At 53.1% G+C, this 26,075-nt stretch overlaps 1 protein-coding gene across 2 annotated transcripts in view; it reads left to right on the plus strand.

Annotated features, from left to right (window-relative positions):
- CACNA1B (calcium voltage-gated channel subunit alpha1 B) overlaps positions 1-26,075 on the plus strand; it is a 209,669-nt gene that overhangs the window by 148,635 nt on the left and 34,959 nt on the right. For both annotated transcript variants that reach the window (XM_040225675.1, XM_040225676.1), the window contains exons 21-31: positions 4,707-4,833; positions 7,384-7,513; positions 7,811-7,870; positions 9,037-9,143; positions 14,269-14,365; positions 15,404-15,564; positions 16,841-16,978; positions 17,708-17,909; positions 18,127-18,291; positions 18,620-18,730; positions 19,078-19,161. In XM_040225675.1, coding sequence (XP_040081609.1) covers positions 4,707-4,833; positions 7,384-7,513; positions 7,811-7,870; positions 9,037-9,143; positions 14,269-14,365; positions 15,404-15,564; positions 16,841-16,978; positions 17,708-17,909; positions 18,127-18,291; positions 18,620-18,730; positions 19,078-19,161 — 1,382 coding nt within the window. The remainder of the gene's footprint in view (positions 1-4,706; positions 4,834-7,383; positions 7,514-7,810; positions 7,871-9,036; positions 9,144-14,268; positions 14,366-15,403; positions 15,565-16,840; positions 16,979-17,707; positions 17,910-18,126; positions 18,292-18,619; positions 18,731-19,077; positions 19,162-26,075) is intronic.

Raw genomic sequence — 26,075 nt, forward strand, 5'->3', positions numbered from 1 at the left:
GCCCGCTGGTGGTGTGTCCTTAGATTGTACTTTTCTGATGTGAATATACCTGGGTTTTTTTAAATGAACTTTTTGCTGTCCTGCGGTGGCCCTCTGATGGTGTGTCCTTAGATTGTATTTTTCTGATGTGAATATACCTGTTTTTTTTTTAAATGAACGTTTGCCAAGTATATCTTTTCTCATCTTTTGACTTCTAGACTTTATGTGGCCTTGTATTTTGGGCCTGTCTCTTGGAAACTACATCTAACTGTATTTTTAAAAATGTCACCTGGATAATCTCTGTCAGTCAGTAGCCAGGTTCCATCTGCTTGTATATATTGTGATTATTAATTTACTTGGACCGGTGATGTTTTTTCCAATTTTTCCTGTTTTTCTTCCTTCTCCTTCCTTTTTAGTATTGAATAATTGCTTTCTTGTCACATTTCCCCCTCTAATAGTTTATAAACTATGAATTCTTTTTCTGTTTTTAGCAGTTATCCTTTAATTCTATCATGCTTGCATAACAAAATCTATAGTTATTTTTAAATTAAGTTCTAAGGCCTTAGAATAGTAACTGCAATCACATTTTCCCCAACTTCCTCGTTAGCATCCATCCTTTTCGTCCTTCTTTTGCCCACAAAATAGAGTTTATTATTCTTTGGACTTTGTAGGGGTTCTGGACAAGCCTCCCCTAAATGTGTCATTTTTGCATGAGAATTATTTTTGAGCTAAAGGCAACCAAGACCCTGTGGGTTCAAGAGAAACAACTGTTCTTGCCTTGACCACCTAGAAGAATTTAGATTGGGGATTTTTCCCAGGAAAGAGTTATTACCAGAGATGAGTGTTATCTAAGTGGCCCCATCTCTTTGGAAGGGCAAGCACCTAATAACCAATAAACCTGCTCTGTTTTATGTTGTCTTATGAACGTCCTTAGCGGCCCCCATTGTTTAGCTTAGGGTGATATATATATATACACACCTCATTCTGCCTTTCTGTCTGACCCTCTCACAGATGTGTGGTCCCTGTATTTTTCCATGTTACTAGTCTCATGTCAATTTAATTCTTAGACAGTCAGAAGAACCTAGGGATGTAGAATACAATATTCTTCCTTCCCAACAACTTTATAGAGACTGTGTTTAGATTTACTGATTTCTTACGTTGCAGACTTTCCTTTAATATCATTTTATATCTTCCTAAAGTATACACCTTCCTGCTATAACATTATACATGCATTTCTAAAAATGCCATGTGTTGAAAATAATAGGTCTTATTAAATGATTCAAGGTATGGCAACTCTTTAACTAGAACACTAATAAAAACAAGAATACTCTGAATGCAAAATGATAGCAAAGTTGAATCTGTTTGCATTTGATCCCAGTATCAAGCCTTCAGCCCTGCTTCTGCCTTGAGACCCTTTGCTCCCAGTAGAGACCAGCCTTGCCTTACACCAGTTCAGCAGAGACTGGAGGTGAGTTTTGGGGACTGACGGGGGCACTCGCTTTTCTGTCCTTCTCTCCCTCTGGGATTTTGCCCCTTATTCCCAGATATCCCATCATCCTCACCTCCAGTCTTTCATTCCTCTTCCCAGGAGGGGTGCTGCTTTCTGCTTTTACAAATGGGAAAGCGGCCCCCAGGCACAGGTGTCTCCCAAAGACTGTAGCTTCTCGGGTTCTTTAAGCAGCTACATGTTTTTGCTCTGCTTTTATAATTGGCTGTAGCAGGAGGTTGAGTCCTTTGTAATAAGCCTCTCTGTCATAGGCCATGGAAATGCTGGGCCAGTTTTATAGACTTCTATTGCTTGTTCATTTTTTAAAGACTCATTTTTAAAATTTCTTTGCATATTTATATTTAGTTCTTTAGTTTACAGTCCTCATCTAAAGGTACTTACATCTGAGGTCCCTTGGGAATTATACATCTATTACTAGTTCTGCTGTCTTTCACCTACAGCACTTCTGTGTTTGATGATATGAGTTCATATATAATTGACCATAATGCACCTTTTCTGAGTCGGGCTTTATGAGATAATTAAGCCCTATAGAAAAAGAATTGTTTGGCTGCTTTTTCAGTTCTCTCGAGGATGGTACATAGCTCTAGTAGAGAAATTCTCTAGTAGAGAAATTCTTTCTACATGGTGGACGCCTTGGGACGTTAGGCTTACGTTCTCTTCAAACTGGCAACAGCTCCCTTGGTCAGTGGGCATTCTGTGGGCAGATGGGGGATGTTCCTGCCGGAGACGCCTTACCTGTGCTTTCCCAGAAGCCCAGGGCACTGCCGCCTGGACTCCCTCAGCTCCCTGGAGGGAGCAGTTTATTGTGGAGCCTCCCTTTCCTTGCCGTGCCCAGCTTTGGTTGGTCTCGTCCCCACAGGGTGATTCTTCAGTTCGGCCTCGGTTTCTCGACCTGAATCCTGGAGGCACTAACACACGCCAGTGAGTGCTGTCCCCGGGCCAGCCAGCTCAGGGCTGTTTCCGGGGAACATCCTGCTCCTTCCTTCACCCCCGCCCCACGACCCATAACCAGTCATCGGGCTTGATCGTCTTCTGTTTCAGTGAATTTTTTGTTACTGACAGATCTCTTTTTAAAATAAACTGTTTCCAACAATGAATCTCCTTAGTTGGTTGTAGCTCTTGTTTTGATCCTCTCCTTGTTTTCCTGGTCTGTTTTGATTTATTGATGAGCTCTGTTGTTGTTATAGTAAATTTATTTCGGGAGAAGTATTTCCGTCCAGGCTCTGGCATCTTTGTTCCATTCTTTGAAGCAGAAGAAAAATCTTCGTTAAGTGTACATTGGTTCCTTTGCCCCAGTTTACTTGTCCTTCAGTTTGCTTACTTGTTATTCTGGAAGAGTCTGAAAAGCTGTGATTTTAAATTTATAAATGTTTTCTTAATTTAAAAGTTATACGTGCTCATCACAGAAAAAAATATTTTAATGTTAACAGTATCATGAAGAGAATTAAAATTGTCACTGGAAAGCCTTTCAGAGACCACAACAGTTCCTGTCGTTTTGGTGTTGTTCCTCCCCCTGGATATGTTATTTTTCGTAGTTGAATCTTTCTGGTATATACAAGTGTTAGCCTGTCTTTTTTTTTTTTTTTTTAACCTTATCATAAGCTTTTGTCATTTAAGCTATTTGTATGGGCTTTTTAATATTCATAGTACAATGCTTCCTGTAAATGTTGCACACTTGGTTGATCTCTTGTGGTTATGTTTCATAGTTTTTATTATTGTAAAAGAACTGATAACAAACACCTTTGTGAAGACAGATGTTTGTGTGCTTGATTTCCTTAGGAGATAATTTTGTGCAAATGAAATCAATAAACAGAATTGTTTTAGGGCTTTAAATAGGTATTGCCCAGTTGCTTTCTTAGAAGATGATACTATATAATTATGCCTTCAGCCAGGAAGTGAATGGCGCTGGGTGGTGGCAGCTGGCAGTCCACAAAGCACTGTGGGTGCTGCGGCTCGAGCAGGCTTCACATTCTGCCCAAGGCTCTTTTCTCTGGCTCGCCCATTCGTTCTCTGTAGGACTTCAGAGTGGCCAGCAGTTGGGGAAGAAGGCTGGAGGGAATCACCTTCATTTCTGCCTATATGCTTCTTCCAAGAAGTAAAAGTGCGGTGGATGGTGGGCATTGGCTCTGAGTCACTGCACTGTCTCCCTGATACCCCTGGGGTCTCAGGAATCATTAGTTGAAAAATTGAAACATACCTTAGTATGGTTAAAAATGAAGCAATGCTGTGAGAAACATACTGTGCCTGAAGAGCACAATCTACTTAAAAAGCACAGTGGTCACAGCCATTTTAACCCTGGGGAGTTTGATTTATGGCTGCCTCGTCGGGGAGGGGTGCTGAGTGCAGAAGATGCCCTTTAGGGACAGGGGAGCCAGGAGTGAGGTGCCGCCGAGGGTGCGGACGAGGGGAGTGCTGCGTCCTCCCTGGGTCAGCGTCCTGTGCAGTCAAGCCCGACCAGCAGGTTCTGGAGAGTGGCTGCAAGCCAGACAGGCCCTCTCTTTGCTGCCTGCTGGCCCTGCCTGAGCCGCCTGCAGGGCAGCCCGGGATACCTTTCCTTGAGGCGTGAGCCGTGAACTGGGATGGGAGAGCCTGCTGGCCCTGGTCTCTGGGGCTGAAGGTGCCTTCGATGTCGTTAAAACGTCTAGATTGACGGCTCCTAGGAAGGCAGAGGGCTTTCCAGGTGGTGCAGTGGCAAAGGACCCGCCTGCTGATGCCGGAGACACGAGGCTCGAGTTTAGTCCCTGGATTGGGAAGGTGCCCTAGACCAGGAAATGGCAACCCACTCCTGTATGCTTGCCTAGGAAATTCCATGGACAGAGGGGCCTGGTGGGTTTACAGTCCATGGGGTTGCAAAGAGTCGGGCATGACTGAGCATTCACACACACAGGGAGGCAAAGGTGTCCACAGCCAGGGACGCCCATCAGGCTTGGTTCTGCTCCCCAGAGACGCTGGTGGAGGGAGAGGTGAGGGAGGGTCTCTGGGTCTTTGCAGCAGACAGCCAGATCCTCAGAGCTGGCTCAGCCCGGCATCACCCACTTCAGTGGTAATCTGGCTGTGATCAGACGGGGCCTCGTGTGAAGCTGTGTTCTTGGCCTCATGCCCTTCCCTGGTGGGTCCATGAGCCTGTGGGGCTGGAGCTTGGCGGGTATTGCCCAGGGGTTACCTGCGTGGTGTGAGTCTATGAGTTGCACCCCTAACTTGGTGGCCTTTGTGCTTGTAGGTGGTAATGTGGACCTGGAAAGCCAAGCAGAAGGAAAGAAGGAGGTGGAAGCTGATGACGTGCTGAGGAGCGGCCCCCGACCCATCGTCCCGTACAGCTCCATGTTCTGCTTGAGCCCCACCAACCTGTGAGTCTTGCCACCAGCCCATGTCCTGCTCCGTCTCCTAGTCCCCGGCCCGTGACCTGTGTGCCTATGACAGCAGGCGTGCTAGGCGTGAGCCAGCCTGTGATGTGTGTTAACATCTTGATAGATCATCACAGCTTCCCACAGAGCACATTCTGCTGTTGCCTCGCTTTGCAGATGAGGACATGGAGCCACAGGGAAGGCTGGTGTCCAGACATACAGCCCATCCGTCTCAGTGGCAGAGCTGGGGTTTAAACCCAGACGGGCCTCCCAGGGCCTTGCTTCTAACCCCCACTGCAGCCGTAGGTCACCTCTGCGCACACACACCCAGTCTCGTGCCGCATCGACACCTTCCCCTGGAGCCCACGGACACACGTCGCAGCCGCTCGTGTGTCTGTCCAGTGTCCTCCCATTGTTTACGTCATGCAGGCCCCACACGTCACTCGTCCACGTTCCACTGCAGCTGCTTCAGTAGCTCGACCGGGGTTCAGACAGTGTTCTAGGTGCTGGGGGCCACAGTGATGAGCAGCGCCGGTGAGAGCCCGTCCTCTAAGCTACGGGCAGGGGGGGAGGCAGGCAGCAGGCAGGGCACTGAGGTGGGGCCGTGAGCCACTGCCTGCTGGGAAGGGCTAGGAGGAAGCACAGAGCAGGGACTGGAGGTGTGCACGGGGCCGCTGCAGCGGTGAAGTGGGGTTGGAGCCCGAGGGCGGAGAGGGGAGCCCGCCAGGCAGGGGTGCAGGCAGATCACACGCAGAACTCTCACCCCGGGGGCGGAGCAGCAGCTCCCGAGGGACCGCCGCCTCACCCCTTCCCCGTGTCCAGCCAGCCCCTCTGCCCTTGGTCAGCTAGCAGTCTGTCCACCAGCTCTGGCTGCCCGCCCTCCCCTCCTTCCTCTGCTCAGCACGCCAGTGTGGGGAGCTCACTCTTTAGGGGTTGGAAGTGAGATGGAGGTAGAGACAGGTATGGCCCCTGCCTCCAGCACTGACTGGTGTGTCCATCACGTGAGTACAGCGTGGGCAGGTAGGGCAGGGAGGTCTAGTGTCTGGGAGCCTTCCTGGAGGGAGGGAGAGATCTCGGCTGAAGGGTGAGAGTCGAGGTGAAGAGGGAGGAGACAGTGTTCTCAGCGAGTGGAGAGAGCTTGTGATGGTCTCGCCGTTAAAGACCTAGGGCTCCGAACAGCTGAAGGCAGTTGGGTGGAAAAGCACAGAGGCACACAGCGCTGATGTGTGTTCTGTGGAGAAGTGGGATGACGAGAGAACCTAGAGAAGCTGGAGAGGCTGTGAGCGGTGGGGGTGAGTCTCGGTCAGACTGCGCTGGAGCCCTTAGGCGGGGAGAATGGAGATGAGACAGAGAGACCGTTTGGAAGGTGGTCGTGGCGATTGGATGAGGGTGGTCAGAGTGAAGAGGTTTGGGAGTGAAGTGTTTGGAGAGGAATTTTAGAGGCAGAATCTGCAGGATTTGATGGCAAAATAGAGGTGGAAGGGGGCGGAGTTGTGAAGGATGACAGCCAGGGTTTCTGCTTGATGGCTGGAGGCCTGGCTGTGCCCCGGAGCCCGGGGAAGCTGGCGGGTGGCACGTGGCCAGCGGAACTTGAGGGTCTGAGGAGGGGTGGAAACTCAGCCACAGGATGGACTGATAGTGTTGCTTTGAAAGAAACGGGCTGGGACGGAAGAGAGCCTGCGATGGAGCGTCGTGGGGGTGGAAGGGAAGCGTCTCAGAAGAGCAGCTTGGGGGTGCGGGGCTGGAGCTGGGCGGCGGTGATTGGGACGAAGAGCAGACAGGAAGGGACGGAGACGTGGTGTCCCTGGGAACACGGTGTTGGTGGGAGGAGAGGTGGCAGGGGCTGGCGGCGGAGGCTGGGCCCGCGGAGGCAGGAGGGGCTCTGCGAGCGCGTCTTTGAGGGGCGGCAGTGGCGTCTGGGAGCTGTGCTTGTCGCCCAGGCTTGGCGTCGCGTCCCCGCGAGGCCTTGCTGGCCTCCCGGTCACTGCCTCCAGCTGTGTCATAGCGAGTGTCAGCATCTGAGCATCTCCCGCCCGTTTCTGTCGACGCTGTTCAGGGCGTCTTGGGCGCCACTGGGTCCCAGTCCAGGATGGACCTGAACAGACCAGAGTAGTCATCAGTGGTGCTGACCAGCGAGTGGAGGCAGACAGGCGACTGAAGGGCAGGCGTGCACATGCATCTCTGAGCTCGGACGAGGGTGCCAGCACTGGGGTTCGAGAAGGGCTGCTTGGGGACCGTTGGTGGTCGGCTTCTACCCCACCCCCAGCAGAGCTGGAAGCCTGTCCAGGGCATGGTAGCCCCGCAACACACAGACAGGCAGCCCTGGCTGGCCCCCAGTGTAACCTAATGTAGCAAAAGGGCCAGACCAACTTGGCCTGCGAGCCATGCTGGCTGGCCCTGCCTGGGCTTTCTGCAGCCTTCCACCCCTCCCGATCAGTCACCTGGCTGCTGTCACCTGAACAGAGGGACGTTTAGCAGAACTCAGCGCTTTCTGTGGGGAGGGGCCAGGCGGGCCCGCCATAAGCCTCTGCTGGCCCGTGCTCTGCCTTCCAGGCTCCGCCGCTTCTGCCACTACATTGTGACCATGCAGTACTTCGAGATGGTCATCCTGGCGGTCATCGCCCTGAGTAGCATTGCCCTGGCCGCGGAGGACCCCGTGCAGACAGACTCGCCCAGGAACAACGTGAGTGCTGCTGCTGGGCTGTGCAGGGGCTGGTGCTGCCAGGGCCCTGCCTGCCCAGCAGAGTGTGGGGCTGAAGGTCTGGGGATATGTGCAGGATGCAGTGAAGACCATCACTGCAGGGGCCTCTCCCATGGGACGCTGGCCAGGCCTCCCCTCACTTCCCCATGACCCTTGCCCATAGGCCCCAGGCCGATGGGTTATCTGTTCAGGCTCCTGGAAGAAGACATGGAGTTGCTGAACTGGCCCCGGCTCAAGCTTCCTGCCTTGCCCTTGAAAAAAGCCTCTTTTTGGTTCCAGGTGCTGAAGTACATGGACTACATCTTCACAGGGGTCTTCACCTTTGAGATGGTGATAAAGGTGAGACGTGTGGTTGCCTTGGTGACTGCAGGGCTTTGCTCATCCCCCCTCATGACTGAGATGAAGGCATGTGGCGAGTGTGCCCTGGGCATGAACGCATGTGTGGGTGAGGAGCCCACTTGCAGAGGCTGTGTTTTGTGGAGACACAAGGTCACATTTGCTAAGGATTCCCCAGTGTTATATCAGCCTCAGGAGAGCTCGTGAGCGCTAGGCCTGGTCTCTGCTACCTGCTGGCAGAGACCCTTCTCTCTGAGGCGGACAGGCTTCCCCCTCCTGTGTGGTACGAGCTCAGGTCATGCGGGGTTGTCTCAGCAGAGAGGGAGGCCGAGACCTCAGCTAGAGGAAGGAGAGTGGGGACAGGACGCTGGCCTCAAGGCTCAAAGATTGCAGCAGGTGGGCGGAGAGGACTCCCTGGTGCTTGACTACAGATGAAGCACGACCGTCCTGTGTGACCCTGGTCCTTCTCTCGCTGTTGCTGAGGGCCTGTGCGGGTCCCCACAGGTGCAGCTCAAGGAGGGAGGGGGTCTCGCATGGTGGCTCACGGTGGCTTCTGCGCATGCTCACTTCACTTCTGCTGTGAATTCCTGGGGGAGGTGTTACTGCATTTTACAAACAAGGACACTGAGGCCCGGAAACAGTAAGACACCTCCAGAAGTCACCGCTGCAGAAGGGCAGCTCCACAGCACCTCCTCCGGCCCAGTGGGGCCGACCCTCCGAGGGTCTGCAGGCGGTGAGCTCCGGGCAGGTGTGGCTGCAGCCCAGTGAGGGGGAGACTCACTCAGGCACCAGAGGAGCTGGAGGCCCGGCAGGATCTCAGCCAGTCTTGGCCATGCGGAGTCACTGGGGTCCAGGGCGTGGAGATCCAGATGCCTGTTGAGGCTTTAAGAGGCCATTAATTGAGCCATGTCAGTACCCTGACGGGGCGTGACCTGAGCTGCGGCTCCTCACCTGGGCAACACGTGACCTGAGCCGCGACCCCTCCCCTGACGGGACGGGACCTGAGCCGCGGCTCCTCACCGTGACAGGCGCGCCTGGGACCGGGACCCCTCCCCGGGCGGGGCGGAACGTGAAGCGGCACCCTTCCTCTCGCCGCAGGTCTCTGGGCTCTGGCTCTGCCTTTCTTTTCCGAAATATTCTGTCCCTTAAAGCGTGTTGTTCCCCTAAAGATGATCGATTTGGGACTGCTGCTGCACCCTGGCGCCTACTTCCGGGATCTGTGGAACATCCTGGACTTCATTGTGGTCAGTGGGGCCCTGGTGGCGTTTGCCTTCTCGTAAGTACCTGGGTCTGCTCTGCCTTGCTGGACTGCACCCCCGGAGCCGCGATGAGTGTGGGGAGGGGACTGTGGGGCTGGGAGGGCCTCGAGGCTTGCCGTCCCTGACTCCCCCTGTGGTTCTGAAGTTGGACAGGCAGGCTCTGCCTCTTGCGTCCTACAGGAAACTCTCGGTGCCCTGAGGAGGCCGCACTAGTTGATCAGCCAGTGCAAGTGGGTGCAGCTGGGTGTCTCCCGTCGTGGGGGCTCCTCTGTTCTCTGTAGCTCCCCAGTGAGCAACACTCAGCCCTCTCGTGGCTGGGTCTAGCTCGGCCCCCTCAGACCCTGCACGGTGGTGAGTGGGCACTTGGGTGGAGCTGGGGGCAGATTCCGGGGAGGTGGTTGCTTACCTAGACAAAGACGTGAGTAAGCTCCTCGATGGACAGCGATCCTGAGGGTTGGGGTCATCTCTGAGCCCACGGGGAGACCTCCTCACTGACTCTGTTCTCTTTGTCTCCTGTTGCTGGACTCTCGGTAGGAGCTTCACGGGGTAATGCCTTCCCTCTGTCCCCTCACACTGTCCCACGTCACAGCACGCTGCGACCCCCCGTGGGCCGTTTCATCACCATGCCTCACCTCTGCTCATTTCCTCCACCATCTGGGCTGCATGCTGCCAGGAGCCATGTCCCCCGGCCACATGTCCCCACCTCACCTCTGGGGGCTGGGTTGGGGGCTGGGGCTGGGCATGGCCCCCCCTTGGTGAGCAGGGCATCCTGACTGAGTGCTGGAGCTGGGCACCTGTTTCTGGAGGGCAGTGCCCACTCTGGGTGGGAGCTGTGTGACCCCAGCTGCCAGGATGTTGGATGTCCTGAGACACTTTCCCACTTGTCTCCTCTGGAAACAGGGCTTTCTTTGCTCTTTCCTTTCCACACTTCCCTGAAATGCCCAGCATCTCTGACCCTCATTGTTATAAAACAAAATTCAGCTGAGTGAATCTGAAGGTCTGATTGGGTTTATTCAGTGATTTGTGAAACAGGCAGCATCCCATCTAGTAGTTAGATAGGCTGTACATGATGGGAGCTGTCTAAAATGGAAGGCCTTTATAGACAAGGAGCCAGACAAGGTTTAACAAGAGGAAAGAAAGGATTGCTTCAGGCAGTGTTACCTCAATGGTGCTCACCAGGCGATTCCAGAAATTTCATTCCTGGGAAAGGTTAAAGAAAGTGAAAGTGAAGTCGCTCAGTCGTGTCCAACTCTTTGCGACCCCATGGACTATAGCCTACCAGGCTTCTCTGTCCATGGGATTTTCCAGGCAAGAGTGCTGAAGTGGGGTGCCATTTCCCCCTCCAGGGGAAGGTGAGACTGCAGTTGAGTCCTGTCTGCTCTCCTGGGGCAGGTGGCTCCACTTTGGCCCTGTATCTTTTTATGTTCCCTTCTTCTCCTCCTTCATTCTCCTCCTCCTCCTTTCTCTCTCTCTTACCCTCCTCTTTTTTTTTTTTAAACAGTTCTCCCCTTCTGATCAAACTGTCAACCCAACTGAGAGATGTGATAAAAATTTTAGGTGTGTCAACTGTGCCGACTTAAAAAAAAAGGACAATGTGAGAGTTGCAAGTTAAGTTTTATTTGGGGCAAAATGAGGACTATGTCGTGGGAGATAGCGTTTCAGATAGCTCTGAGAAACTGCTCCAAAGAAGTAGGGGGAAAGGTCAGTAAATATGTGATTTTGGCGAAGGGGAGCACATGCAATCAAGCACATACATTTTGCAGAAGGTTTCTGCCAGTGATGAGGAGCAGTCATCGCCGTGAAGGATTTTAGCGCTCTTCTAGATATGAGGAGATGCAAGAATTGGGCTCATGAAATCGACTCCTGGAAATATCTGTCTGAAGAGCTGTTCTGCCAGTTTTTCCTAGAGCAACGAGGGCCTCATTTGTGCTCTCCACCTGGAATTCCTTTCAGGCAGGTGTTGAAAGTCAGCAGCTGCAGCAGCTCATGATTTGATCCTTGCAGAGGTAGATGACAAGTGCCAATTTGTAGTTGACATCTGAAAAAAAATTTACAACCTGTAAGTTGAGAGTTACCTTGTATTTGGCTGACAAAACTGAGGACTTATGCCTGGGACACAACATCTCAGATAACTCTGAGAGACTGTACCAAAGAGGCAAGGGGGGGAGCCTGAGCCATGATATATAGGAGTTTTTGCAACAGAGACCTGGTAGTCAGAACATCAAAAGATTACTGTTGATTGAAGAAAGCCAGGCCTCTTAAGGAACTGAGTGCTTTCCTGTATGTGGGAAATAGAAGAGTCCGGGCTCACTGGGTGATGTGCACCTCAGCATCTGGGGCCAGCGTCCTGCGCTTCTCCTTCTGAGTCTCCTCGGGGTGTCCCATTGAGGGGGGCTGGCTCACTGCTAGATGGGGAGCATCCTGACTCCATCCCAAATTCCCCAAGGGCTGACTGTCAGCTGTAATGTGATGGCTTAATGGGGTTTACTGATACGGCAGGCAGTACTTTTTATTCACAGGTGATGGCACCATGCTCAGCTCCCGTTGTGTAGTTTTTGCAGCTTTGATTTTAGACATGGTATCCACAGGTCATGATATATTTGCTTAATCCTTATGACATTCACACAGATCACAGTTTTAGGGTTATAATCTTCATGTTGGTCATTTTCTTTGCTGCTTTTCTGACATTCCAGTCAGAATGGAGACCACTTACTTAGTAGCTGTCAGCTACAAACATGTATTTAAAATTTTTGAGAGAATATGACAGACATATTAGGGGCATTATAAACAGGATAATTCCTAATGTTTGAAGTGTATTTTGGAGTGATGGTCCCCAGGTCATGGCCCCCTAATCAAAGAAAGATCCCATGAAGAAGTCACAGATTTGAGCCAAGTAGCTGGCTCCATGATCTCATGTAACTGATTTTCAACTTCCCCAGAAGTGTTAATCCAGGTACCGTAGGTGGTGTTGGCCAAAGCATAGACAGCTTATTGCTCCGCTAAAGATAACCAAAGGCTATTCTATTATTAGGACCAACCTTGGCCAGAGTCTGAGGGTGTCTCTTGGGAAGCTGATTGTCTTAGCAGGGGACTCTGCAGTGTCTTCAAGAGTTAAGGGAAGGTTCTGGTCATATCTTGTGCATATTTGCTCCTAACCAAGTGATGGGCTTATTCACAGGGTTTACTGTGTTTATCCATTTGAGGCAGGGGTCACTTAGGTTTTTAATGTATTTGGAAAGAGAATCTCCTCTCGTGAAATAAGGAGTCTCCCTAAATGTCTTGCAAAGACAGGTACTGCTGTGGGGTTTCCTAGTGAGTGGAAATAAATCAGATCTACCCAGTTGGGATAGATTGGAATCAGCCCTTGGCAGAGCAACAGGCATGAGGCAGCCCCAGCCTTGGCGCTGGGGATCTGGGATTGGTCCAGCACAAGCCTGCTGAAACCAGCAGGGCCTGGCCTGCTGGACACTGTCACAGGGGTCCTCTGAGGCCTGCTGCCCATCTCTGCTCCAGGAATTGAGGAACCAGTGTAGGGGACCAGACTAGAGAGGGGGATGCTGGGGCTTCTTCAGGTCTGAAATATTTAGTCAGGGTTCAACTCCCTGAGGTTCACTGCCATCTGTGTAGCGAGGAAGACCTGGTGCAGTCTCTTCCAAGGAGATTCTGGGGCAGAGTCTTTGTTCTGATTGATTTCTAATTAGAGGGGTGGAGGAAAGCTTGAAACATGAGTTTGTTCAGTCAGAGCCAGATATTTGAGGAAACGAAGGATTCAGGATCCAGACAAGTTTGTAGGTATATAGCAAAACCTCAAAAACAAGTATTAGGACTAGAATCTAATATCTATGGAGGGGCAAACATTTTTTCTCTCTACAATACTCCCTTTTTTAAAAAACCAAAGATAATCACAGTAAAAGTAAGTTGTTTGTATTAAACTTGATCTGATTATTTATATGAGTGCTATCATTCAGGTTCTTTTTAAGACTGCTTTGTTGCTGCTGATTTTCATAAGGAGTTTCAGACTGAACTCTCAAAAGCTTTCAAAGCCAGGAAACCATGGCCATCAGATTTTACCTGCAGCCCCTTGTCAGTCAAAGCCTTGGTCATATGGCCAATATTTCCAGCTGTGTCCTGTAGAAGGAGAATAGGTTCTTATTGAACTTATGCAGATAAATTTATTGTCATGGAAGTAAGAATACTCACTGAAATACTCTGAATTCTGAAGGAATCAGGGAGAAAAAGTAAATGTCTTATCTCTGTTCACAAAGGTATATCTTACCAAATTGTTGATAGCTTAGGGGACAAGATTTCTTAGCATCTGGAAGAACACGAATGAACCAGCAATATTTTAGGCACACAGTCATAACGAGTGTAGTCACGCTACATACCACTCTTGCAGCTTTGTGGGAGTCTCCCCACCAGTGTCCCTCTGTAACCGGCGTCATGTTAAACGCCCTGCGGTGGGGGAAAGGTCAGTGGGGTTGGCCGTGGAGCCAGGAGGAACCAGGCAGCCCGCTGCATAATTTACAGCCCCTGCTAGTCTGCTTCAGTGTTTCTGAGGCAGGAGCAGATGCTGCCATGTTGCAAAGGCAGACGGCAGGCGGTGGAGAGGGGCCCCACCCACATTTGCCGCAGCCTTGATAGTCCTGCTGCTGTTGCCTTTGCATGGCAGTCAGCTGGGCGCTTCCTGACATCAGGCGCAGTCCTGGTGGTGTGAACCCTTCCTCCCTCCACCAGCAGGGAAGGGCAGGCAGGCCAGCCCTTCCAGAAGACTCCATGGTGATGGGCATGGGTCTGCACTGCTCGTAGACTTGCACGTGCTGCCTGGGCTGGGGCTGCCGTTCTGGAGCCCACCTACCTTTACTCCCACTGGGGCCTTGGCATGGCGTTTGGAGGAGTCTGGTGTGGGGTGGGTGGGAGTGCTGAATGATGGGATCTGGGGAGATGAGCTCTTCCTACCCAGAAGCTCAGTTCTCCCTGGATACCAGGTGCCGCTGGCCTGGCCCCAGGCCTTGTCCCCTCAGGCAGCCTGTTGGGGGAGATGCGCCGGCCTGAGGCGTCTTCAGGACCAAGGCTGCCCGTCCCCAGTCCTCTGGGCACAGGTGTGCCCCCTGCCTGTCTACATGGGTGGCTTCTCCCTTCTAGAGGCTCCAAAGGGAAAGACATCAGCACCATCAAGTCCCTGAGGGTCCTGCGGGTGCTGCGGCCACTCAAGACCATCAAGCGGCTGCCCAAGCTCAAAGTGAGAGTCCGGAGTGGGGCCTGGGGCGGGGGGGAGCTGTGTGTGTGCGCGTGTACCTACGTGTGTACACGCTTATAGGCGGACTTCGCCTGTGTGCACACGGACATGCAGGAATGCATTGCGGGGTGCACACGTGTGTCTTGCCTGGCCCCCTGCAGCTTCCCGTGTGGGGTGGGGATGAGCATAGCTGAGGGGAGGCCCCCACGAGGGAGGCCCTATGTTGTGTGCATGGGATGGGTTCTCAGCTCTGTGACCCTGTCCAAGGGGGCTCCTTGTCTGCATGTCTCGGGAGGCTGTTCCTCCACTCAGGGGCACCCACACGACCAAGTGTTCCACCAGCAGCTGTAGTGCAGGGGTCAGGGCCACAGGGAGATGCCAGAGAGCAGGGGTTGGGGAATATGGCTTTAGAATTGTGCTGCAGTCTAATTGTTGCTGAGCTTCTGCTTAAATTCACTCAATCCTCCAAGACTGTACAGTAAAATGTTAGGAGAACCTTTGGCCTGCAGGCCCTGGAGACACCAAGTGATGTGAGGTTCTGGGGGATGGTTTGCTTAGAGCCCATGTTGAAGGGGCAGCTCAGGGGTGACTGAGGCACCAGGGGCAGGGCTGCCAAGGCAGCTGCCCGTGTGTGGAGTCTGCCCCACAGGGTCTTGAGAGCCGGTTGCAGATTGGCCTCTGTGCACAGCCAGCAACAACCAGACCAGGGAGAGGCTCACTGGAGAACAGGTGGCCTGGGCAGTGGGGACAGCTGGGAGCCCCCTCTGGTCCACGCACGAGCCCCAAGTCCTGCCCTGAGCTGGCCTCGAGCCGCTGGTGGTCTGCCCCGTGCCGAAGGCACTGCCCTCAGCTTGGCCCTGTGCCTCCCCTCCATGCTGGCCCGGGGCCTGGCTGAGGGGCCGCACGCTGGCCTCAGCCCCAGGCTCTCCGCGGTGTCAGGCCCCGGCCCAGCCGCCTCTCCCGGCACCTCCCGCCCGCCCATCCGGTCCAGGCCCTCTGGGCCCCGGGCCGGCCCCGGCCCTCACACCCTGCCCTCCCCAGGCTGTGTTCGACTGTGTGGTGAACTCCCTGAAGAACGTCCTCAACATCCTGGTCGTCTACGTGCTCTTCATGTTCATATTCGCTGTCATCGCGGTTCAGCTCTTCAAGGGGAAGTTTTTCTACTGCACCGACGAGTCCAAGGAGCTGGAGCGGGACTGCAGGTAGGCCGGGCCCCCCCGCTGTCCCCAGTGCCGTGCCTGGGCCCTTCCTGCCTGCGCACCTCAGGGAGCTCAGTGCGGCCTCTGCTGGACTCTGTGTCAAGCCTCAAGATCCAGGCTGGGCCCTAAGGTTGGGGGCCGCCCCAGGGCTGAAGGCACTTCCTCATCACTGAGGCCTCGGGCCCCAGCTGAGCAGGCGAGAGGCGGGCCCTCAGGGGAAGGCTGGTGCCTGCTGAGCACTGTCCTGGACTTTGCACACAAAGGGAACCGTGTGCTCCGTGTGGTCCGCTGCACCCGACTCCTGCCGCTGCGGCGGTCAAGGCCTCTGCTGCTGTGGCCCAGGTGGGCCCCCTCCCCTGACAGTTGGATGTCATTCCTTCTATCGTCAGACCTCGCTGAATGGATCTGCCTACCTCTTTGGTGGACACTTGGGTTGTCCCCACGCTTGGGCTGCTCTGGTCACTGCTGCTTTGAATCTGTGTGCAGCTGTTTCTGTGCACAGGTGCTCTCATCTCTCTTGAGGATGAGCCTGGAGGTGGGGTTGTTGGGCTGCGTGGCGATTCTCTTTGTCAGTTTCAGGAGCTGCCAAACTGTTTCCTACCAGCAGTGTCTGAGAGTTCTGATTTTTTCACGGGCTTGCCAGCGCTGTTATTTTCCTTTTAAGAAATGTGATTATAGCCATCTTAGTGGGGATACAGGGGTGTCTCATTGTGGCTTGGTTTGCGTTCCCTTGATCATTCATGATGTGGAGGCTCTTTTCCTGTGCCCGCTGATAATTTGATGTCTTCTTTGCAACAATATCTGTTCAGGTCTTTTATCCATTTTTAAAGTTGAAATGTTCACCCCTTTCATGACTGATTGTAATAGCTGTTAGTCTAGTGCTGATAGAAGGCCCTTATCGGACAGATTTCTGTCTTTAGTCCCGCTTTGAGTGTTGATGACTTCCTTTGAAAAACAGAGCTTTCCATTTTGACAAAGTCCGATTTATCTATTTTTTCTGTGGCCCCCTATATTTTCTTCTAAGACTCTTATAGAGTTACTGCTTACATTTAGGCCTTTGATCCATTTTGAGTTAATTTGTACACATGGGGTGAGATGGGGGTCCACATTCATATTCTTGCCTGTAGATACCCAGTGGTTTCAGTACCATCTAATGAAGAGACCAGTCTTTCTCCCCTGAATGGACGACCCTTTTCAAAAGTCGGTTGACTGCAGACACGGGGGTTGGTTTAGATCCTTTGTCTTTGACCTCTGGCTCCCTCTGTGTCCCCACCCCCAGGGGCCAGTATTTGGACTACGAGAAGGAGGAGGTGGAAGCTCAGCCGCGGCAGTGGAAGAAATACGACTTCCACTATGACAACGTGCTCTGGGCCCTGCTAACTCTGTTCACTGTGTCCACGGGCGAAGGATGGCCCATGTGAGTGCTGCCTGGCTCCTCCTGGCTGCTCAGGCGAGAGAGAGGGGCAGCTGGGGTGGGGAGCTCAGACTCTGCACCTGTCACTAAGCAGATACGCCCTAGGCTCTGTGCTTACTGGTGAGAGGAGGCCCTCCCTCTGGGAGTGGGCAGCCTGGAGGAGGCGGAGAGTAAGCCCAGAGCACAGTATCATGAGCTCCTAACAGTCCTCGCTCGGTGGCAGGGCACCGGAGGGAAGAGGAGCGGGCCGCTGGCCTCGTTAAGGGGAGCCTGAGGGATGCACGTGTTCAGTGCCACACTGGGTGGCAGGGGCTTCCTTTAGGGCTGAGAGGACCACCCCTCAGAAGGTAGGAGCGGTGCTCTGCCAGGAGACTCTGCTGAACCCAGGGCTTCCTGACAACAGGTGAAGCAGGGTATGGGTAGGTGACCTGGTGAGGGATGGGAGAGAGCCGGGCAGCACAGGACTGCGGGGCCTCTCCCGCTTCTCCTTGTAGGGATGGGACCTCAGGCAGCCAAGGCCTCCTCCTGGAGGTCCCCAGCAGCCCTGAGTACAAGCCCTTTGTCAGGGGCAGCCTGCTGCTGGGAGACACGGCTCTCCTGGGGAGCAGGCCTGGCTGTGCATGGCTCCACCCCCGGCTCAGCCACGGAAGCCCTCCTGTGATGCGGGTCTCGTCTTTCCTGGGACCATGTCCTCCTGGGCTCCCCTGATGCTTGGTGTCGGCTCTTGGCCAGGGTGCTGAAGCACTCGGTGGACGCCACCTACGAGGAGCAGGGCCCGAGCCCCGGGTTCCGCATGGAGCTGTCCATTTTCTACGTGGTCTACTTCGTGGTCTTCCCCTTCTTCTTTGTGAACATCTTTGTGGCCTTGATCATCATCACCTTCCAGGAGCAGGGGGACAAAGTCATGTCTGAGTGCAGCTTGGAGAAGAACGAGGTAGGACTCCCTGCCTCTCCATCTCCAGGCAACTCCCTGGTGGGCAGTGTGGTCAGGGCCCTTGGGCCTCCCTTCTGCGTGGGGACCGCTGGCCAGCACGGGGTGGGGGCTGCCTGGAGAAGGCCTTCTGCCCCCGGGCTCTGTGTGTGGCTGGGGGAGGGCGTGTGCAGGGGCCCCAAGGGGGCCCAAGTTCTCCCTTCTCCTTTCTCCCTCGCAGAGGGCTTGCATCGACTTTGCCATTAGTGCCAAACCCCTGACGCGGTACATGCCCCAGAACAAGCAGTCATTCCAGTACAAGACGTGGACGTTCGTGGTCTCACCGCCCTTTGAGTACTTCATCATGGCCATGATAGCCCTCAACACGGTGGTGCTGATGATGAAGGTGCGTGGGCCTGCATGGTAGCGGGGGGCGCCCGTGGACACGGGGCTCGACTCCAGCCGCGTGGAGGGCCCGCTCCTCCTGGGGCGCAGGCAGCAGTGATACCGCCCTGAGCGCCGGTCAGCTCGGGTTGCCTACGCAGCCCTGACTCCCTGGTTGTCCGTGGGCTGAGAGCGTAAGAAGGTTCTGGAAGACACAGGGGGAGCAGGGAGGGGTGTCCCAGCGCGGCAGGTGTGTCTGCCTGCTGTGCTCTGACAGGAGGTCTGCCTGAGCCCCGTGGGGTGTGTCTGGGCAGCTGGGTCTACGGCCAACAGCACCTCTTCCTTGGCAGTTCTACGACGCGCCCTACGAGTACGAGCTGATGTTGAAGTGTCTGAACATCGTGTTCACGTCCATGTTCTCCATGGAGTGTGTGCTCAAGATCATTGCCTTTGGAGTGCTGGTATGTGCCTTAGCCCCTCCTGGCCTTTTGGTGTCTGTCTTCTGGCCTCCCCTCTGTAGGGAACCTTTGGGTGTTCATTGTTTGGAGCTGGGATTCCCCGAACCCCCAGAGCACATATGACCCTGAAGGGGCCCCAGGGAAACGACTGCCGGGTTCTGCCCCACCTCTGCCCCCACCCTGTTCCTGGACGGGGAGGGGCTGTGCGGCCTTGTGCACCACCCACCTGCTCATGAGGGAGCCCATGTATCCTCTGCTACCTTCTTGACGAGAGGCCACCTCCTACAGCTTGTCTGCAGAGCCTCCCCACCCCCGCCAGCCCAGCACTAACTGCCCTTCTTTCTCTCCAGAACTATTTCAGAGACGCCTGGAATGTCTTTGACTTTGTCACTGTGTTGGGAAGTATTACTGATATTTTAGTAACAGAGATTGCGGTGAGTAGCTCTCCTGCCCCTGCAGGCCCCGAGTGGTCTCCCCACTGTGCCTCCAGGCCTGGGGGTTAGCTCCTCCTCAGAGGATGCTTCCCCACGAAGTTCCTCCCCAGAGGCGAGTTTGGGGGCTGGGTGTCCTGTAGGCAAATGCTTGATCTTGGGTAAGAAATTGGTTCCCAGAAGGTCTTCCAGGCTGATGGCCCGAGACTCACCTGGGAGTGTGAGTGACCCGGAAGATAAGGGTCTGGTAATTTCGTGTCTAATACGTGCGCACCTGACAACTGGTTCCCAAAAAGTACAACTAAAGCCGATAAGGGTTTGGAGTTTTTTAAAATAACAGGTTTTTTTTACATACGTGCGTGTGTGTGCACGCACACATGCTGAAGATTCTAGTTCTTACTAAAATACATGGATTATATCTGAAAACTGACTGAGGGCTAGAGCGTGAACATGTCTCAACAAATTTGAAATAATCTGAGTCATAAAGCGGTGTTCTTTAAGCTCAACAGATTGGTAGAATCAAAGACAAAAACATCCATATCAGCGTTTCCTAAGCGAGTTCCCTAGGAACAGACGCTGAGGTGAGGGTACTTGTAAAAGTTATTTTTTAGGACGAGACAGAACCCTTGAGGGAGAGCTTTGAGGAGGTGGGTGAGGAGAGAAGCACCAGAGGGGCTGAGGTTCCAGCTCCATGTCAGGTGAGCTGGATAGTCCCCTAGAGGCCCTGGAGACAGAGCGGGTCACAGCTCAGAGCTGCAGAGTTCTGTGCCCACCAGGCCTCAGCTAAAGGCTTGCCTGGGGTGTGGATTCCCAGGTACCCGAGTGCCCTGAGGCAGGTAAAGCAGGCTCCTGCAGCCTGTGCTGCTGGGCCTAAGGGCCACGTGCAGGGCGGGGGCGTCTGCTTGCAGCCCTGGCCCCACCCGGCTCTGCCCACACTTCACGTCGGGTCCTGTCTCTGGCTTCAGGTGGTGCTGGTCATGACCTCAGGGAGGAGGGAGTTGATGGGAGGAGGAACAGGGCGCCTGCGGTTGCCACGGGGACCCATGTCAGCTTGGGGTCTCTGCTGTGGCCAGCCCTCTGCTGCTCCGGTTGCTGGTCGCACCGAGTGAGCCAGCCTTCACGCTGTCCCGCCAGGGCCCCGCTCGCTGCGCCTGTGGTGGCTCTGGCTGCCACGATGCTTCAGGCACAGTTCAGACTGGTCCCAGAAACTTCTAGAAAGGCCCCCGGGAGCCCCCTGATTTCCAGACAGACTTCTCCCTGCCCCGTGCAAGGGCAGCTCTGCCCCTCGCACCTTGGCTGTGAACAGCCCAGAGTAACGGGAGGCACGGTGGCCTTCTGGGTCCCACAGAGGAGGCTGCCTCCACCTGCTTGAGTCAGGACTCCTAGGTGTGCCTCACTTGAGTTTGTGGGATGGTGGCGCAGAGTCCCACTGGGCTCCTGTGGGTGACAGGGGCCACCTCTACTTTGGCTCCTTGTTTCCTAAATCCATGCTTTTTTTCGGGTAGGGCATCCATTCGTCTTGAAGGACAGCTCCACCATCCCAGTGTCTTTTCTGTGCCTGCAAGAGGCTGTCCCAGCATTTCACCTGCCGACACCCGAGTGATGTGGAGGCGGACATGGTGGCGGGTCCTGGGTCTCTCGCCCTGTTGGCCCTCCTTTCTCCTCTAAGTGGGTGTCGTGTGGAACCTTGTTCTGGTGCGTCTCTGACGCTAGTGCATCAGCCAAGGCAGGCCTGACCTGAGATGTGAGTGGTCCCTGCTGGGACCTGTCCCTGCTGTTTCCAGGTGAAAGTTTCCCACCGAGTGGCTGCTGGCAGCACCAAGTACGGCTCTCCTTAGGGGCCTGGAGGTGGCCTCTGCTTGTAATGGGCAGGTGTTCGGTAGTGGCCGTGGCTGTATTAGCTCTGCTAAGGCGGAGCCTGGCTGTGGGGCCCAGGCACGGCCTTCCCCCCCAGCTGTCTCAGTCCCTGCCTTTGTGGGTCTGCCGTGTGAGTGGGGGCTGGTGACGGAGGCCTGCTGACATCTGTCGGCCAACGCATCCAAGGTGCATGGGGTTTTAGTGCCTCTGTGGCTGTGGGTGCCGGGGTGGATGTTGACATAGGACACGTAGTGTCCATTCCCAGGTCCAGCCGGTGCCTCTGCCCCAAACCTTGTTCCCACCAGAGGCCTGAGCAAGCTGGAGTCCTTGCCTTATCACAGACACCTCCTTCCCCCACCGCCCACACGCACACACGCACACACGCCATGGTAGAGTGGGCACACCTCTCAGAGCTCTGCCTCACACTGTCTCTGGGTGGCCCTGCCTGGGGCTCTGCTGAGGTATGTACTAGTATATCAAGCCAGTCCCTCATACCCAGGTTTTGAGTTTTACTGCCCAGTTTTAGTGACCATCCCACGACGTGCTGGGAAAGGGTGCCCTGAGAAGAGACTTGTGTGACAGAGGCGCGAGGCTGGGCTGGGCCTTCCTGTCACGTGACCGTGGCCTCTTACTTGCTCCCGTGTGGCTGGGCCTGCAGCATGTGACTCGTGAGGGCAACTTTGGTGCCATAGACACGGTGTCTCATGGTCAGACAGTCTCTGCAGGCCCTTGTAGCCAGGATTGACGTCTCTGCAGATGGCGTGAGTCTTTGCTCCAGGAGCCTGGGTGACTGTGTGGACTTTCATGTGGGGGCTCCGAGGGCCCCCCACAGGTGTTTATCTACCACAGGTGTTCCTAGCACCATGGGGCCTGCTGGGGCTTGGGGCCCGAGTGGCAGGCTCGCGACACTGCAGTGTGGACCTGCTAGAGAGCCTCCTCTTGCTCTGAAACCCAGTAGCTTTGAGTCGCCTGATAAATGGGAAACAGCAGTCTGTCTTTAGCTGTGCATGCTACCTCCAGGACCCACAGAAGTCTTCAAGAGTAGGAGGTGAGAGGTCCAACCTTGGGGTCCACATTCGGTCCTGGCTCACACCACTGGATTATAACAGTCTTGTACACTAAATCTCCACCTGACACGTGGGGAAAGACCATTTTAACCCTAAATATGTTCTAGAGAGTAGAAGAGGGAACGTTTCCTAACTAGTTGTATGAGGCTACATCATACAACGTAGCCTTGAATCTTGACTTCAAAAATTTTAAAAAGAGTGTAAGAAAGGAAGATCATAATCCATACTCACTCATTAACATAGATGGGAAATTCCGAACAGCAGGTAAGCAAGCCAGATCCCGCAGTGTGCAGGAAGAAGCGCAATCAGGTGTGTCCCAGGAACACCAGGCGAACAGGTCAAAGGACTCTGTTAATTAGCCTGTCACAGTATGCAGAAAGGACACGCAATAAAACTCAGATTTTATTCATGATGAAAATTATTAGCATGTGTTAACTTGATGAAGAGCATTTACCAGGAAGTCCTATGCAAGTATCTACGGTGGTAAAATTTGGAAAGAATTCCCTTTAAAATCAGAAAAGGACAATGATGTCTGTAACCACTACTTCTTTTCAACATTGAACAATATGTCAACAGTTCAATAAGTTGTATGTCAGCTTCATAAGAACAGATTTTTGTCTGTTTTGCTCATTGCTGATTCCAGTGCTTAAAATAGTACCTGACAGTTTGCAGGTATTCATAAACACTTACCAAATGAATTAGACAGAAAAAATAAAGTAAATATTTAAGTTTCAGAAGAGGACTAAGTAAACTGCCATTAGTCAAAGATGACGTATCATCTGTGGATGAAATCTAGGAGAATCTAAAACTAATTAGACGTGAGATTGCTCAAGAGAGTGTATTGCATTTCGTTACAACATCGGCACTCCCGACGATAAACCTGGCAAGGTCTGTGTGCAAGATCTCTTTGTGCAAAATTATTAGCCTTTATTGACAGGTGTTAGAGAAGGCCTGAATAGATGGGGTCATACGCCACGTTAATAAGAAGTGTTAATGTCATAGAGATGACAGTGTTCCCCGGTTGATCTATAGATTCAATGCAATTTCAATAAAAATACCAATTATTTTGCTTTTCCTTTTGTTTGTCTCTTTTTATGCAATTTGGCAAGTTGTTTTTAACATTTATAAGAAAAAGAAAGGCTCACAAATGGCCACGATACTTGAGAAGAAGGTGCTCCTGGGGGGCTGTGGTGGGGAGGCTGCTCCTGACAGTGAGGAGACATCCTGGAAAGTTGTAGCAATTAAAACAGTGTGGTGTTGGCATAGGAATAGCTCAAGAGCCTGGACACAGACTCAGTTGTATTTGGAAACTTGGTGTGTGACTCCCTGTGGGCGTAACTGATGAACAACACAAGGGAAAAGAGAAATTGGATCTTGGTTCATACCATTCACAAAAATACGGCACATGGATGAAAAAACTTAAATGTTAGAGACAAAACTTTAAAAGTCTGAGAGGAAAATACAAGAGATTATCTTTAAGACCTTGAGATAGGGATGATTTGTTAAGCAAAATATATGCAAAGTACCAGCCATAACTGGAAACAATTGTATAAAATAGAGTTTTGCTTGTCAAAAGGAGGAACGCCAGTCCCTGCGCAGGGAAAGGACAGTTGCATCGCACCCCTTCGTGTGTGTTAAGACTTTTGTGCAGTGCCTGTCGTGTGCTCAGCACTGGCCTAAGTGCTGGGGCAGACGAAACTCCTGTTTCATCCTAGTGGGCAGGACACACAGTGTCAGTGACCGGGGGGAAAGACAGAGCAGAGGGCGTGAGGACGGGGTGCTCGTGTGTCGCTGAGGCGCGGCTCCAGGCAGCGAGCTGGGCTCATGAGGAAGCGGAGCCGGTCCGAGCTGGGGGCAGCAGAGGCCCCCTCAGGGCTGAGGGGGTGGACACGGTGGCTGCGCAGGGAAGGCTGTGCAGTCAGTAGAGCTTTGCTTTTCTTCTGAGCGAGACGGGAGGACTTGGAGGGTTTTGTGAGGAGTGACACGATCTGGCTTTTAAGACCACAGCCCTGGTGGCTCTGTCGAGAAGTGTGTGCAGGTGCACGCAGAGGCTGTTTCAGCTGGGTTGTCCTAGAAACAGACCTGAGACAAGGGTGTGGTTCAAGTTGTTATCTGGAAGCGAGTGGGAAGGAAGGTGGGCAGCTCGTGGAAGGTGCTGGCAGGTCAGCTGATGTTATATCCCCGGGCATCCCCTCCAGGCATTGTCTGCCACAGATAGAGAGGACCAAAGAGACACCCTATATTGGGCTTCCCTGGTGGCTCAGTGGTAACGAGTCTACCGGCCAATGAAGGAGACCCGGGTTCAATCCCAGGAAGATTCCCTGGAAAAGAAAATGGCAACCGACTCCAGTATTCTTGCCTGGAAAGTCCCATGGACAGAGGAGCCTGGCGGGCTGCTGTCCATGGGGTGGCAAAGAGTTAGATATGATTTAGTGATTGAATAACAACTCATCATTTACTGATGTTAGGCTGTAGGCCTTGTGTCCTGGCCTGGGAAAGCTTTCAGGAACAAAGATAGAAGCTCTGACAACTGGATATTGGGCCACAGAAGATGTGTCTGTGGCCCAGCATTTCTGCCAGGAGCCGAGAGTGGAGCTGGGGAGCTGGGGTGCAGTGAGACATGGTCAAGTTCTGGGTGTGATTTCAAGGTAGAGCTGTAGATGGATCAGATGGGAGTGTGAGAGAGGAAGCGAGGGCGGCATCTGGACGTTTATCTGAGCACTTGGAGAAGCGGTCGGTCTTTCACTGAAAAGGGAGAAAATTGTGAGGAACAGGTTTTCTGAGGACGGTCTGGCTGCACTTTATCCATGTTAGAGTTCAGTCCGGCTGCCCTCCCTGGAGTCGTCCATGGGCAGCTAGAGGAGACTCGGGCCAATAGTGTAAGCCTGGGAATTGTGAGCCTGTAAGATGGGATGGTATGAGATCCACGGGAGCAAAGAGTGTGAGACCCACACATAGTGACCAGGGCTGGAGGGCAGAGGCCTTGCAGACTCTGGTGGAGGTTAGTGTCCAGAGTGTGCAAGGCTCTTCTGTGAGCCGAAGGTACAGTTGGGCATCTTACAGAATAGAAGACATAAATGGCCGTGGAAAGATGTTCAACCTTATTTGTAATCAAAGAAATACAAAGTGAAATGGCACCGAGATGCCATTTCACACCTACTGGTTTGTCAAACAGAACTTCCGATGTTGCCAGCGGTGGGTGAGGATGGGGACGCTGCTGCTGGGTGTCTGGGAAGGTCGGGCATGTCTGTAGCCACACCCTCCGGGGTACAGGTGTGCAGAGTGCCTGAGCAGATGCGCCTGGAGACGTTTTTTACTCTGATGTTCATGGCAGTGTCTACAGCAGCAGTAGCAGCAGAAGTGGTTAGAAGAGGATGCCTCTCAAAATCGGTGTTTGCTCAGAGTCAGAGCCCAAGTTTGCCTGAGCTCAAGAGGGCTACATACAGTCTAATCCCATCACAGAGTTAGGAAAAGACAAGTATAGCACATGGTAAGAGTTTGAGCTAAAACAGTAAAGCAAAGCAATTATTAACAACAATTAAGTGTAGTTACTACATCTGGTGGAGGAGCGCATGGCAACCCACTCCAGTATTCCTGCCTGGAGAGTCCCCAGGGACAGAGGAGCCTGGTGGGCTACAGTCCATGGGGGTCGCGGAGCCAGACACAACTGAGTGACTAAGCACAACCGCATCTAGGGAAGAGAGAGACAGGAAGGGCTTTCAGAGTAATGGGGACATTCTAGTTCTTAAGCTGGACGATGAATATATGGATGATTTATTACCTTTTTTTAAAATGCATGTGTGTATGTATATAATTACACATATTCTTTTGTTTACATGAGGTGTTTCATGGTTTTGAGAAGTTAATGATCTGAATAATCCAGGCTGAAAGCTGAGAGCTGCCATTTTAACAAAAAAATCAAGGTTGGTTGTTTTGCCAGCCGTTGGCCTTGCAGTACGGTCTGGGTGCCACCCGTCCACTGTGGGCTTCCAC

This window comes from Oryx dammah, unplaced genomic scaffold, assembly GCF_014754425.2.
Source record: "Oryx dammah isolate SB20612 unplaced genomic scaffold, SCBI_Odam_1.1 HiC_scaffold_25, whole genome shotgun sequence".
Taxonomy (NCBI): domain Eukaryota; kingdom Metazoa; phylum Chordata; class Mammalia; order Artiodactyla; family Bovidae; genus Oryx; species Oryx dammah.